Source organism: Tetrao urogallus, assembly GCF_951394365.1.
Source record: "Tetrao urogallus genome assembly, chromosome: 1".
Lineage (NCBI taxonomy): Eukaryota > Metazoa > Chordata > Aves > Galliformes > Phasianidae > Tetrao > Tetrao urogallus.
The window spans coordinates 111,524,976-111,539,053 of record NC_136813.1 but is presented as its reverse complement, the minus strand read 5'-3'; the positions used below and the strand labels follow the sequence as shown (position 1 = coordinate 111,539,053).

The following is a 14,078-nucleotide window of genomic DNA, read 5'->3' as shown; positions in this document are numbered from 1 at the left end:
GCTCTGGCCCCTTGCCTTGTAGAGCAGGAGCCCTCCCTGACAGCGGCAGCCCTGTGTCACGACTCCAGTTTCTACTGGATGGAGCCACAGAATATCCCAAGTTGGAAAGGACCCACAGGGATCACCGAGCCCAGCCTCCACAGAGGATCACCCAAAATCCAAACCCTGTGTCTGACAGTGGTGTCCAAACGCTCCTTGAAACTCCCGCAGTTCGGGTCCGCGGTGGGCGCAGACATAAATACTCATTTTTGAGCGGGTTCTGTTAGCGTTGGAAAAGACAACCCAACCATAACCCTCCCGCCCGCCTGACCTATGGCAGAATCGCTGCCGCCTCCGCCCCAGCCGTTAAAAAGCGTAAAGGTTCCCCAACCCTCCAAACTACCGCTCCCAGAGTGCTTAGCGGAGCGGTTGCCCGGAGACCGGTAACGCCGCGCTGGATGTGGTCCTAGGTAAGCGTTGGGCTCCGGGCACGGCTCCGGCTCCATCACCATCACCCCTCACACGGACTGTTGGCCCCTCCGTGCAGCCTCCCCCGAGGCCCTGCAGGACTCCTTAGGGATCGCTTCCCTACCCCTTAGCTCGCAGCCTGCCGCAGCGTCCCCCTGCCTGCCGGTGGCCGCGTCCTGCTGTCCTGGTGAGAGGCGGCCGTGGAGAGAAGCGTTGTCATCGGGTCACGCTGCTGTCCGCCTCACGGCACGGCCACCGCCACTGTGTGCTGAAGTACGCATAAATGCTTAGCTTATCTTGAAACAAATGTTCTGCGGCTGAAGCGGGCAATCCTTTATCTCTGAAATGTGGGACATGTTGGTTTCGCTGTACTGCCTGTGAAAAGGCCATTGTTTTTATTGCATACGTGCTCTGTAGTTCATTTTTCTGGCTTCCCTTTACACCGTGTGTTAATAAGTAACTGTGGTGATACGGCCTGTTTCATATCTTGCTTGACCGAAACCTGATTACTCACCTTCATCTGCACGGCAGGCTCTAATAGACTTAGCACTCTCACTTGCGTGAGACAGATCTGGGATGTTTGGGTTGTACAAAGAGCTGTTTCAGTTTGAAATTAGAGTTAGGTTTTATTCCTTCTGTTTTATTGGAAAATATTTTGTGTGCAACACAGCAATAGTCAGGTCTACGCAGGGCTCTGCTGTCCACTTCTTTCATCTCTCTGTTGGAGAACAAAAGACATAATGGGGCTATGGGGGTGATGATATGTCTAGATCCTGCTTTGCAACTGTAGCTTTGCTGTCTCTGGCTAGTAAATATTTTATATGCATAACCTTAATTGCTGCAAGAATTGATAATTTGTGTCTTCTCTCTCCTAAGTCCTCCGTTTTACAAGACAGCAATATTCTCTACTATGAAGAATTATTTCCTAGGGTTTTCGTGCTGATTGCCTGGAGCTGATTTTTAATACTAATTTTGTGGTAATGCAGACTGATAATGACACACAGACAGCGCTATGCCAGCTATGCCTGATTTACAGCTGTATGTTTTTCGCTGTGTATATGAGCACTTAAATATTTTAATTTCATTTGGAGTGAAGTTTTGTTTTGCAGAACTCTGTTGTTTGCACATGTTGTGGCTACCGGTGGCCCAGTAAATTGCTGGCATACTGTGATGTGGTCTGAAAGCTAAATGGAATCCTTAGTTATTGAATGATGTGCTGCTTTTCGTAAAGAGAAGGAGGAGCCAGAAAAAGCTACCAAGAGAACGGCAACTGAAGTTGAATTAAACAAAAACAGCTTGGCAAATGGGGAGAAATCTGACACTTTCAAAGCAGAGCTAGACTTGAGAAAGCAACGTGGGACAGTTGGTTAGCGCCTAATTCCTCATGACAGACACTGCTCTTAATAGCCACATTTTCAGTCCTAAGTTCAGGCACATATTACCTCCAGGCCAGAAATAGCAGTGAGTAGCCCATAAATATTATGCTAAAAGGAATCAGGATTGGAATTAATAAAGGAAAACAAAGTCCTGGGATCACCTGAGTTTTTTTTTCATGTGGACTAAAGACAAGGAAAGGAAGAACACAAGAGTGTCTCTCATGAAGGAAAGAACAAGTTACTGGAAGTACATTTTGAGTTTTGTTCAATACTCACTGGTGGCCAAAACTTTTGTAAAAGAAATTGCAAAATAATAACTAATAGATATGTTTGATTTCTAAAGGATAATAACTGTTGGCCACATTTTAATCATTATTTAATTCAATGCTTTTTATGCCGTTGAAGCATCAGTCATGAGCTTTGTGAAGGCAAGTACTGCATTTATGAAGCTTTACACATACCTCAGACAATTGTATCATATATCTGAAATACAAGGAAAATCAAATCAAATGAGCATTTATTTGACATGAAAAACAAATTCATTGAGATGGCACTGTCATCCCACATTTTTCCTCTTTCTGGAAAAAAAAAAAAATAAATGTGTAAAGATTCATAAATGCAGTGCACAGGAAAAGAAAATCAGAACTCAGAGGGATTTTGTCACACCGAACTTGCATGAAAGTTTTCTTGGATCAGTCAATCCGTAGAACTGCAACAAAAGTGGACATCCTTCTCCTGAACCTCCTCAGAGCCTTACAATTATATTATTTTTGGCACAGTCTTTGAATGCCATCGTAGTAATATGTACAGTGAACATTACAGCAGCTTTCTGTGACTAGAACCTGGATAATGATGAGGCAGAAATGTTCAGACCCTCTTTCAGCCTAAAGCATTTTCCAGAGAGGAGTTAATTTATAATGAAAACTATGATAGACTTAATTTTTAGAAGATAAATGATTGGTAATTAGTTACAATAATTTGAAATGTTATAGCACTTTCCTCTATGGATATCAAAACACTTTGCCAAGATGGGTAAGCATTATTATCTCATTTTTCACAAGAGATAACTGAGACAGCCAGAGGTGAAATGGCTGATAGAAACTGTACACATCCTTACTGGGTTTGGAATTGGAGTTCAGGTCTCTGAAGACTCCACTGTATATTTATGCAACTAGTGTGAAACTTTCTTCAATAGTATCAGTTCTGTCATTTCACTAAAATCATTTCAATATATTGAGATACACTGTAGTTGTTTTGATTTGTTTTCTGAATTCAACAGTTTTCTGCGTGTCTATTTTTGAGCACCCCTGAGGGGTAAATGCTCATTTTAGTTCTTAAAAGAAATTATGCAGAAAATTCAGACTGACAAAACCTCAGATCCTTCAGATGAAGATTAAGTAGAGTAAGTTGACTATATAATGGCATTAATGGCATGTCTACAATATGTCTTTGATTTCATTGTCTTTCTGGGGGGGTGGCATTATGTTTGGACACTCTGCCTTTCCTGAAATACCTGAAAAGACCAAGATAACACAAAATATTTTTTTCTCAAACATAATGTGCCCCAATGTCAGAAAGAAGAAATGCATCTTTAGGGATTTATTCTTGCTTTTGAAGTCCAGCTTACACATTCAGACCAATTCATTTTCATACTGGCTCTATTTGTTATGCTGAATATTTAGATTTTTTTATATTCAACTAATTAATTTCCTGAATTCTGTAGTATTTGTACATAATTGCTCCCATGTCTGTTTTGCTTTTTGTGAAATCTACCAGAAAGGTTTTCTCTCAAAAACAAAACTCACCTGAGTACACTAAAGAGAAGTCCAGAACATGCAAAATTCTCTTCTGCTTCTTCCCCTGTTGCACAGTAATTAGATGACAGTCTTTCTGTAGCAATGTACACAGAGCTCAGAGGTCTGAAAACTGAACCAATTAATTCACCCTATAAAGTAGGACATATTCTTGGATTTTCCATACTTGTAGTGTACAGGCAGATCACAAATATTATGTTTGGGAATCTCAACATTGTGGAGGAAATGGAAATAATCTGAATTTAGTCTAAATTAAATAGTTTATTGCTAAAGGCAATAATACTAAAAGTTTTTCTTCACTGCCTTCAGATAAAGAGGACATGTCATCTCCAAATGAACAGGAGGGAGCAGATGAGAAGGCAGCAGAAGGTACACAGGCAGATCACAGCAGTGTCCGTAAGTACTTTCTGATGTTACAGTGATTCCAATAGTAAACCTACAGCAGCTCCTGGATTCTCACACTGCTCACACCTTCCTTTCTAGTATGAGTTCATCTTTGGTTACCATTCTTAGTGCTGTCAAATTTTGTTTTGAGCCTGGTCAAAGATGACTTCTTCCAGAAATGTTCTGGACTGACTGCTATGTCAGTAGTTCTTGTCATCCTGCATCCTGCAAAGTTTCTCCCCTGACAATTTTTGCTGCTTAGATCTGTTTCCATAGCCATTACTACAATCAATTTGCTTTAAAATATTCTTATTTGGAAGCAAACTTCTCTCTACACTTCTTGCTAAACAGCAAGAAGTCCACTGTTTGACTTTTGTTTGTTTTGTTTGTTTTGTTTTGCTACAATGGAACTATACTAGATAGATCTATATTTAACCTGATGTGTATAAAGAAATTAGTTGAATTAATTCATACCTAAGAGATCCCAATTGTCCTTTACAGAAGAAAGCAAAAGTAGTCTTCCAAAGGAATCACCAGCTGGAGAGGAAGAAGAGGAAGATGCGGAGCATGTGGAAACAGATACAGAGAGCATTGGTGGGTACTGCTATCCTTTGGGGGGATGTTGGCATTAACTTAAAAATCCCACTGCTTTCTAGTTTTCATTTTTTGTCCGTTGTTGTTATGAACAGCATCTCACACCAGTGCTATCGTGCTACAGTTACAGAGTTTCACTGAACCCTTCCTGTTGGCTTACTTTGTGTACTTCTTTTCACTCTTTTTCCTTGCTGGTGTCTGACCCCTTAGTTGGTTGAGGGGGAGAAAAAGAAATTAATATAGGGTAAAAAGCTTGCAAAATCGGTCATGGAGATTGAGTTTGAGATATCTAACTTGAATTCAGTTTTAACAATTGCTTCTGACTAACTGGAATTCAAGTTGACGATATTTTGCATTGCAGTCCAGTAAAGAACTTCACTTAGTAACACATTAGCAGTATGCATGTTCTGAGACAGTGTCTTAAGGTGGTCAGCTGTGTATGAAAGCGCAAAGAGCACTTGCTTTTACTAATAGTTTTGTATGATGGTGTGTATTCAGCAGATGCTGAAAAGAGACATTTCAAATACTGTTTTGTTTCTAAAGCTGAGCCCTAAGCACCAAAGCTGAACTACTTCAGTATCCTAGGCTTTGAGTTTTAAAACCAATGTCTTTAAAATATTCTCATTTTTTCCTCCTCTAAATTCTTCAATTTTCACAAGTATTCACAGTAGAGTTTTTAAAAACAGGAGAGTGGGATTGTTCCAGGACAAGCTGTTACTAACACAGCATATTCCTGTGTTCAGCTATGGAGTGCCTATTACTTTGTCAAAGGAGACAGTGCATGAATCCCTCTCTTCCTCAGTTAAGTACAAATATCAGCAAGAAACCTAGGATTTATTCTAAATATAAATATTCTTTACATTCCCACTTCTGACATGCAGCGGATGATTTGGAAGAACAAGATAATACTGAAGTATCCCCAAAAGAAGAAAAAATCCCTGAGAGGAAAGAAAAGAAAATCTCAGAAACTTTCTTCTATAGTTATGAAGATATATGTTCACGGCCATTTGTCACTGAAGACTCAGGGATACCAATTAACCTTCTTACTCTGAAGTATCCTTTCTGTTGAGGCTGTGCAAATTTAAGGCTAGGTATTTCTTAATTTATGTTGATAAAATTGTACTTGTCTACTTAGGAGTATCCAGTATGGCATTAGTGGAATACCCTTGGTTGAGGCATGGATAAGAATCTAGTAATGGTCCTGGATGAATTTAACCTTAAACACTGCCTTGACCTTACAAACATTTCTTATTAGGCATAATTTTTCCTTTCCTTTTTTTTTTTTTCCTTTGCAAACACAGTCAAGTTGCTGTTGAAGACTGGATTTTCTATTCTCTACATCTGCCTGCAGACATTTAAGAAGTGAACCTGAATGTTTCAGTTTGAATGCTTGCCTGTAAAAGAGTTCTTAGTACTCAAATGCACATTTCTTATATTATATTTGAAAAAAGATCACCAAACTGATAAAATGTGAATTTCTAGCTGCCCCAAAGGATTCTGCAGAGGAAAGAAGTGTAGTCAGAAATGGAAGTGAGAAGGTGGAGCATGAAATTTAGAAGGTCTTTCCTTTGCTTTCCCCTCAGTTATAGAAACTCAATATTGTTTACCTTCCTGTGCGTTGAAAAAAACTTGCCTACTGACAGACTTTTAGTCACTGGATTCAATATTCTTGTGCCAGTTTTGGTGTAAGCATTTCTATCCATTTAGTAAACTATTCTTGAAAGCCAGCATCAAATCTTTTCCTTAATGAATTGTTCTCAGATATTCTTTTGGATATGACTGCATCAGAAGTGTAAACCTGATGGTGTTGGATAGCCAAAGCCTACTCTATGTAGCAGGCAACCAAGTGGTGATTCTGGACCTGAAAACTAAATCTCAGAGTTACCTCCGGAGCAGCAGTGGAGGTGGAATTGGGTTTATTGCGGTATGCCTTTCTTTTTTAGGATGTTAGTCCTTCTTATAAAACAAAATGGTCACTTTGTTGCCTAATGGGAGATTTCCACAGCTGCACGTGTAAGAAAGTATGGTATTGATTAAAGGAGTGTAGTGCACCATGCAGTACAGGCTAACTCAATCTGTCAGTATAATCAACAGAGCACAAATATCTGCGTACTTGTCTCAGGCCTACATAATTTAAAGGACTGATAAGTGCTGGCTGAGATTCATTTCAGTATCTATTACATTCTTATTTAAGTATTAGTACTCATTTCAGCTCTCTTCTTTCTTTCTCTCCCATTCACAGCTAATACTGATATATTGTTTTGTCAGTGGTTGAAACTTAGAAAACTAGCAACCTAAATAAATGAAGAGGAAAAAGGATTTGGTTTCACTCTAATAAACTCCTATGAAAAGCTTGGAATCTCAAATGTTTATATGGTTTTGTGGCACCTTACCCTGTGAATAGCTCTGCCATCTCTCAGTTGTACTATGAGCAAAGCTTTCAGTATACCAGCCTCAGTCTGTTCTGCTGATATAAGCAGCCTTTCATGGAGAATCATGGTGCATCTATCCATCTTCAGAAAAATGTGATTCAGGATGGCATTTCTACATAATTCTGTGTAGATGAATGCTGACCCAAATAGTGCATATGCATATCAGCTAGTGAGTTAAGTAGGAAAAGTAAAAGAATGCACAATAAAGGAGCTTATTATACAGTTTCTCATGGTTCTGAAGTATATATGTGTGATAATCCTATTTTGTGTGCCTACTAGTTTTACTACTGTGCGTATAATGGCTTCATTCAGGTATTGAGCAATAGACTGGCAGTTGTTCAGGAAAAGCATACAGAAAAATGCGACTTAGTATTTACAGCAGTATCTTTTGACTGAAACTGAACTTTTGCTTTTCAAGGCACACCCTACTAAGCAGTACTTTGCAGTGGGAGAAAAAGGAGAGAAACCAAACCTCATCATCTACGATTATCCTTCACTGAGGCCTTACAGAATACTACGAGGTAGTGTAAAAAGTACTATTTTCATTTTACATAAATGGGTGGTGTTTGTAGATCCCAGTAGATGGAGTAGCACCTCACTTTATAAGGAATTAAAGTTTTTGGTATTCTATGCCAAAACAGAAAACACCAGTTTCCAGCTTTTTCATTATGAGTGGAGAAAGCTTTTATTTAGCAGAAATAGCCAACTTCTGTGAATGTTGAGCTCCCCTTAAACAGTTTTTCCTATTGTTTCTTCCTTTTTCCCATGCATGTGTGGATTGGTATGTTTCTCCAGGTGGAACAAAGAAAGGCTATGTTTTTGGTGATTTCAACCATACTGGCACTCTGCTGGCCAGTATTGGAAGCAGCCCTGACTACATGTTGACTATCTGGGACTGGAAACAAGAAAAGATTGTGTTAAGGTCAAAAGCTTTTTCACAGGATGTTTACAGAGTCACGTTTTCTCCTGATAATGAAGAACAGCTAACTACAGCTGGAGTAGGACACATCAGGTAGATTTACCAATTATGTTTAATGTGTATCAGTTCTAAAGGCATAGTACCTAGATGATAACTAGCAGGAACGTATCATTAGCAAACACACATGAGTGGGGAATGCTGTTTTACCTTGTCACTGCAAATACAAAGCCAAAAAGTCTTTCAGCTAGTCAGCAAAGTCTTTTAAACACCCTTGTTCTCAAAAAGGGATGATGCTTGGCATTCAATATGTGTACTACTGGCTTCATTCTTGTAATTCCAACAAACACTGTGGAGAACTAATAAAAAATATATGTACATACCTGTCTTGTAGGTGTTTACACAGCATTCATGCCTCCTCAGCTTTCTATCAGTGATTTATTAAGCTCAGCTGCTGTTTGGGTAGCCAGTAGAACTGTCAAGTCATGGATTAGAAAGTCACTGATACCACTGGTAGAAAAGCTGTGTCTCCATACACTCCCTTCGGTGCTAAGTTCGCAGTTCTTTTTTACAGTAAAAAAAATGAGAGCTTTTAGTCTCTGTTCCAAAGAGTTTACATTCTGATATGTGTTTATCCAGAGTTCATTGTTAGCACTGCAGGGACTTAAGATATGGTTTGGATGCTATCATAATAGATACTTTTAAAATTGCAACACATCTAAAATGTCTTTGAATTTTATGGAGGAATCAGATCAAAATCTGAAATGTGCTTTATAACTCGGTTGCAAGATGGGTCTGAAATAAGAAACTGCTTATTTAGGCCCAGGGTGAAAGTGGTTTAGAATACATTATTTATGGAAGTCTGACAAAAAAATCTTTTATAAACTTTCTTTTGAGCTAAGATACTGTGAATAAGATCTGACATAGCTTTATAACACAGATATACGCAACTCTTAACACATACGTATTCAAATGCTAATTTCCAGCACTTAACTTAAATGTAACATTTCCTGCACACACTGTGTACCATCCCTAATTGCAGTATATGTTTATTTTTCTGTAAAACAGTAATTTAAAACAATATTTTATACTGCAAAAAATATAATGATTGACTAGGAATAGCTGTGAAGGTCTAGGGTAGAAGTTTTTGCTCACTGAGATTTTTACGGTCACACTCAAGTTCATGGAGTTGTTTGTATGAAAATTAGAGAAGAATTTAGTCCCTTGGATTTACAGAGTTAAACATCATACACTAGAGATAGCAAGAGTAAAATAGGCAACTAGAAGTATGTGTATGGGTTGTATCTGGAAAGATATAGCTGTTAATTTAACAGTTATTTGTTTTAAATAATAGTGTTAAATTCTCCTGGGTTTTTCTTAAAGGTAATATATGGGAAAGTTTGTGTGTTTACAAAGCTTTATCTCATTAAAATAAACAAACAAAAATATACAAGGTCTCCTGTGAAAAGTAGTAAGGAATGAACAAAATGGAATCCCTGGTAAGATAATTACAATGTCAGAGAGACTGAAGAGCGTGTCTAGGAAATCTTGTATCAGAGAGGGATGTGCTTCCTTTACTCAGGTTCTGGAAGATGGCTCACACATTCACTGGTCTCAAGTTACAAGGAGCTTTGGGTAGGTTTGGAAAAACAGCGGTGACTGACATTATAGGGTATGTGGAGCTGCCCGATGGGAAGGTAAGTCGCAATAACTTTAATTGATTTTTGTGTTCCTTCTTGTGTTTTGATGAAAAGTTTGAGTAAGTTGGAGAGTTACTATTTACTTCTGAGTGATAGGAGTTAGACCCCCAGTGCACTGCTCTAATAAACTAATATTGACAGTAATTTGCCAAGGAAAGTTGCTTGCTTTGTAATAATTGAAAAGCATGTTTAATATTATTCCTGGACAAAAGATCTCTATTGGTTTAGAACTGAGACTCCTCTTATAGCATGGTAAATATGTTCGTGTAAAGAAATGAAAAGTATGTTAGCCATGTCTTCAGTCACTTCAGAGCAGGTAAGCAGGTAAATGATGTCATATTCCTTAAAAGTTGAATCTTCTCTTCCTTTACAACTTCTCTTGAAAATACCTGTGCATTGCTATCTATTTAATGCTTTTGTAGTAGGAAGTCACTAAGTTAAGCAGATTCTTAACCATGCAGAAACACTGGTAAAGTACAGTTGCTTGTGTGCTTCTCTCCATTTGCACTGAAGGTTATCTCAGGGGCTGAGTGGGGCAACTTGCTGCTTTGGGAAGGGGGCCTCATCAAAGTAGAGCTCTGTCGAGCTGGACATCAGCCTTGTCACAATGCCCCTGTCAGCCAGATAGTTCTGGATGAAGGAGAACTTGTCACTGTTGGAAAAGATGGCTTCATTCGGGTGAGTTTTTTTTTTTTGCTCTGCTTTTGGGTGTACAAATCAGCAGATAGATGTCATGTATTTTCTCTGCCAGGGCTTATTAATGGAGACATCTTTGCATTGCAGTTGCTTTCTGAGAATTAATTTTTAGATGAGAATAAGGACCAGTCTCCACAGTGCACGTGTTTGAATCAGGTTCTGTTTCATTCTGGTAAATGTTGTTTCAAAGGATAAACAATGGCAACATTGAAATTAATTTTCTGGTTATTTTAATACTTAGGTCATTTATACAAAAATTAATTAAATCTCAGACATACATGTACTGAAATAGAGAAACAGTCAGAATAAAAAGTACTGGGTGTCCTGAAGTTAACACGTAATTCTATAAATTAAAGTAAAAATGGTTTACTTATTCATACTAGTTTCTGATCTCATCCATTAATTATCAAGAATTTGGCAGTGTTGTGTACCTGCTTTTTAAGGGGAGACAAGGTGTGTCTTCTCTTCATTTGTGAAAGACCGAGGTAACTAGCAGGAAGCTGTTGTAGACAGCAGAAGGTGTCTAACACCCTGTTTTTGTTGTTGTTTTTTAATAGTTCATAAATTGATTTTATCCCATTAGGAAAATTGACTTATTTCTAAGGGTGCCAATTGACATTTTGTTGTCATACCACAGAGCAGAACCACGGGTATGTTACTTTTCCCATTTGTTCCTCCATGTTGCCTCTGTATGAGCAATGCTCAGAGCAGTCAGATAACACTTACTTTCTATAACTCTGAGGTTATACTTTGCATTGCACTCAACTGTGTGAGATGGTATTTGCTAATTGTCAGTGTTCCAGGTTATATTCAGAAAAGTGAGATGTGTGCTGTCATACTTTACCTGTAGAATGTATCCTCTCTTGGTTTGTCAAGATTTTGAATTTCTCTATTGATTGCATGTGAAAACATAATCTGACCTAATAAAAGCCAGGTCTCTTTCTTTTGTTTTCAATTCTTTGAAGGTATGGAACTTTGAGGCAGTAGATCCTGCTGATTCTGTGGATGAGACAGGGTTATTGGAGATAGAGCCTATGAATGAACTTCGAGTTGGCAAAAATGTCAGTCTAAGTTTCATGTGTAAAATTTATGACTGTGGACAGCCCTTTTGGTATGCTCAGGTAAGATACACTCAAAGTACATACAGCCCTGTTGAGAAAATGAATGACAGAGGCAATGTTAATGAATAGCAGTAATACCTTACAGGTTGGTGCATCTCTTTTCTGTAGAATCAATCTTTTGGATTTGTATTTGCTGTGTAGTAACATGTAAGTCTATGGTTTGCAGAGCCCGAGCTGCCTAAGAGTAGGAGAGCGTCAAAATTTATTATTCAAGTTCTTTTGTCCTGGACCTGTTGGTAGGACTGGTGAGACCAACATCACCACTTCAGTCATTTCATTTTCACAGTGATAATCACTAAGGAATTTTTGAAGAAGTTATTGTGGGCACTTTTATTTCCACATTGAGGTTTGAAAATGTTCAAGTTACATGTTTTGGTTTTTTGCTTCTTCAGGATGCCAATGGAAAGATCTGGAAGCTGGATTTGACTTTTTCAAACATAGTAAGTTTATTTTCTTTTTCGATTTCTTCATTTCCTTTATAGTAACTTGTTTTAACTATGTGAGATGCATCTACAATGAAATTTGTGGTTAGTGAAGTTGCAGAGCTGAAAATTTTGTGTTGAAACAGATCTTTTTCCAAATGTTTTTTTTTTTTTCCATAATATTATTGATAATCCTGCAGAGTCATTATAGTCAAAAGTCATTATTGATTTTTTTGCTTCCTGAATTTTGGCTGCTAAATTCAAATTATCTTAAACTGGAAATAAAAGTTGCATGTGTGCAGGAAATGAGTTCAAGGATTCCTTATATATTCTATTTAGTTGGTGTATTTGAAACAATCGCTACGTTACCTCCTAATCACAAAAAGAAAAACTAGGAAAAACAAGGAGAACATATGCACTTCATATATTTTATCCAACTGACTTCTATTATTACTGCTGGAGGTGTTTTTGATGAAGGAATAGATGACAAGGTAAAATGAAAGCATGTAATTTTTGCTCCAGGACATATTAAAACTAATGGGAATATTTCCTTTGATTGGAATAAATTTTAGGGAAATGGCTAAATAATGTTTCAAGAATTTAACGATTAGAAAAGATTATTAAAACGTGCTCTAAAAAATAAGGTAAAGAATGGACAACGAAAATTGAATCCCTTGGATGATGAAAAAATTTCCCAGGTATTACAAGCCCTAGGCTTGACAGTATTTTCAACTTTTTGCTAAAAATGTTAATTCTAGGCTTAAAGTACTTAATGGAAGTGGGTATGCTATAGTTCCCCTTATTTTTACGCTGAGAATGGTGGCATTCTAAATCAACTTAATGTTCCCGTACTGGTTTGCTGTTTGCTCATGATCTTTTAATGAACATTTGAGCTTTAAAATAAATAAATAAATAAATAAAAATAATTTTAAAAAGTTGCCTATAGGCAACTCATGCCTGGCAAATTTTGTTTAAATTTTGCCTAGATTTTTCATGTTGACTGTAGTTATAGCTAGTAATAACTTCTAAGCACATAGAAAAACTTGTGTTTTTCTATTTCACACGGCAGACCCGTGATCCAGAGTGCCTCTGCACCTTTCACTCTAGAAGGATTGAGGCCATGAGTGTCTCTCCCATGACATACCTTGTGGCCACCACTGCTCTTGACCGTAAGTACACAATTCCTTTGTTCTTATACCACTGTAATCGTCTTTTTCAGAGCAATGATGATTGGTTTGGAACTATTTTCTTTTGAACAAATTGTGTATTTGCTCTTCAAAAACTGCTTTACAGACAAGTGTTATTCCTGGGATTAGTTCTTTTACAGTTAGGACAAGTCATTAACGTTTTGAAGTACTATTTTGGGACTGCCTCATCTTAAAAGCCTGGGATTTTCCTGGGAAAAGTTTTTAATGGGAAAAGGTTTTAATGGTGAGATTTGTAAATTGTTCTGAAGGAAGAGCTGAAAAGATGAGACATTTGAATAACAGCATTTGTATTCAAGCCTCCAGACTGGTAAGTGTTGGGGTCTTTGTTTTGTAAGGAATTACTTACATTTCAACCATTGTGTAAGTCATTGTGAATATTAGTATTTGTGGCTTTATTAGAAAAAGCAATAACTATCTCACTCTCAACAACAGATAACATGTTAGTTATATATACTAATTTAAGTTATGTAAATATTGCTGTTTATGCCTCTTACTGTTAGCCTTACCACAATTTGAAAGAAGAACCACAAGACAGAACATTAACAGTGTCATTTATGATGCTTAGAAAATGCTACAAGGTCTTTAACTCCATTATTGTCAGCTGTACCTTGTCATTTGTCTGTGTTATACAATATACATGCACTTCTAGCCTGAAGATAAACTTGTTACAGTTGAGCAAATTACACTTAAGATATTTACCAGCTGGAATGGAATTTAATGCAAATCAATGTGTGTCTACTAATCTACCTCTGGTGAAATTGGATTTTCTTTGGAAAATCTTCCATTTCCATCCACTTAAATATTTTCCTCCCTAGGCAATTCCAAGTAGTAGTGTATCACCTTTTCCTATGTTGCCAGTACAGATTTCCCTTATAGTAGTCCACAAATCCAGTTCTGCAATTACTCAAAAATTAAACATGGTGTTCTCTTCAAAAGCATGGGACTTCTTATTACACCCCTCAGCCCTA

General features: G+C 37.6%; 1 protein-coding gene across 1 annotated transcript in view; it reads left to right on the top strand.

The window, feature by feature from the left end:
• The window catches only part of CFAP44 (cilia and flagella associated protein 44), a gene marked incomplete at both ends in the record, with an annotated part of 44,595 nt that overhangs the window by 377 nt on the left and 30,140 nt on the right, over nucleotides 1-14,078 (top strand). Inside the window, 13 exon segments of the mRNA XM_079549941.1 lie at nucleotides 267-399; nucleotides 402-449; nucleotides 3,947-4,033; nucleotides 4,523-4,615; nucleotides 5,497-5,668; nucleotides 6,377-6,539; nucleotides 7,466-7,568; nucleotides 7,843-8,059; nucleotides 9,546-9,660; nucleotides 10,177-10,341; nucleotides 11,325-11,480; nucleotides 11,873-11,920; nucleotides 12,972-13,071. Coding sequence (XP_079406067.1) covers nucleotides 267-399; nucleotides 402-449; nucleotides 3,947-4,033; nucleotides 4,523-4,615; nucleotides 5,497-5,668; nucleotides 6,377-6,539; nucleotides 7,466-7,568; nucleotides 7,843-8,059; nucleotides 9,546-9,660; nucleotides 10,177-10,341; nucleotides 11,325-11,480; nucleotides 11,873-11,920; nucleotides 12,972-13,071 — 1,600 coding nt within the window.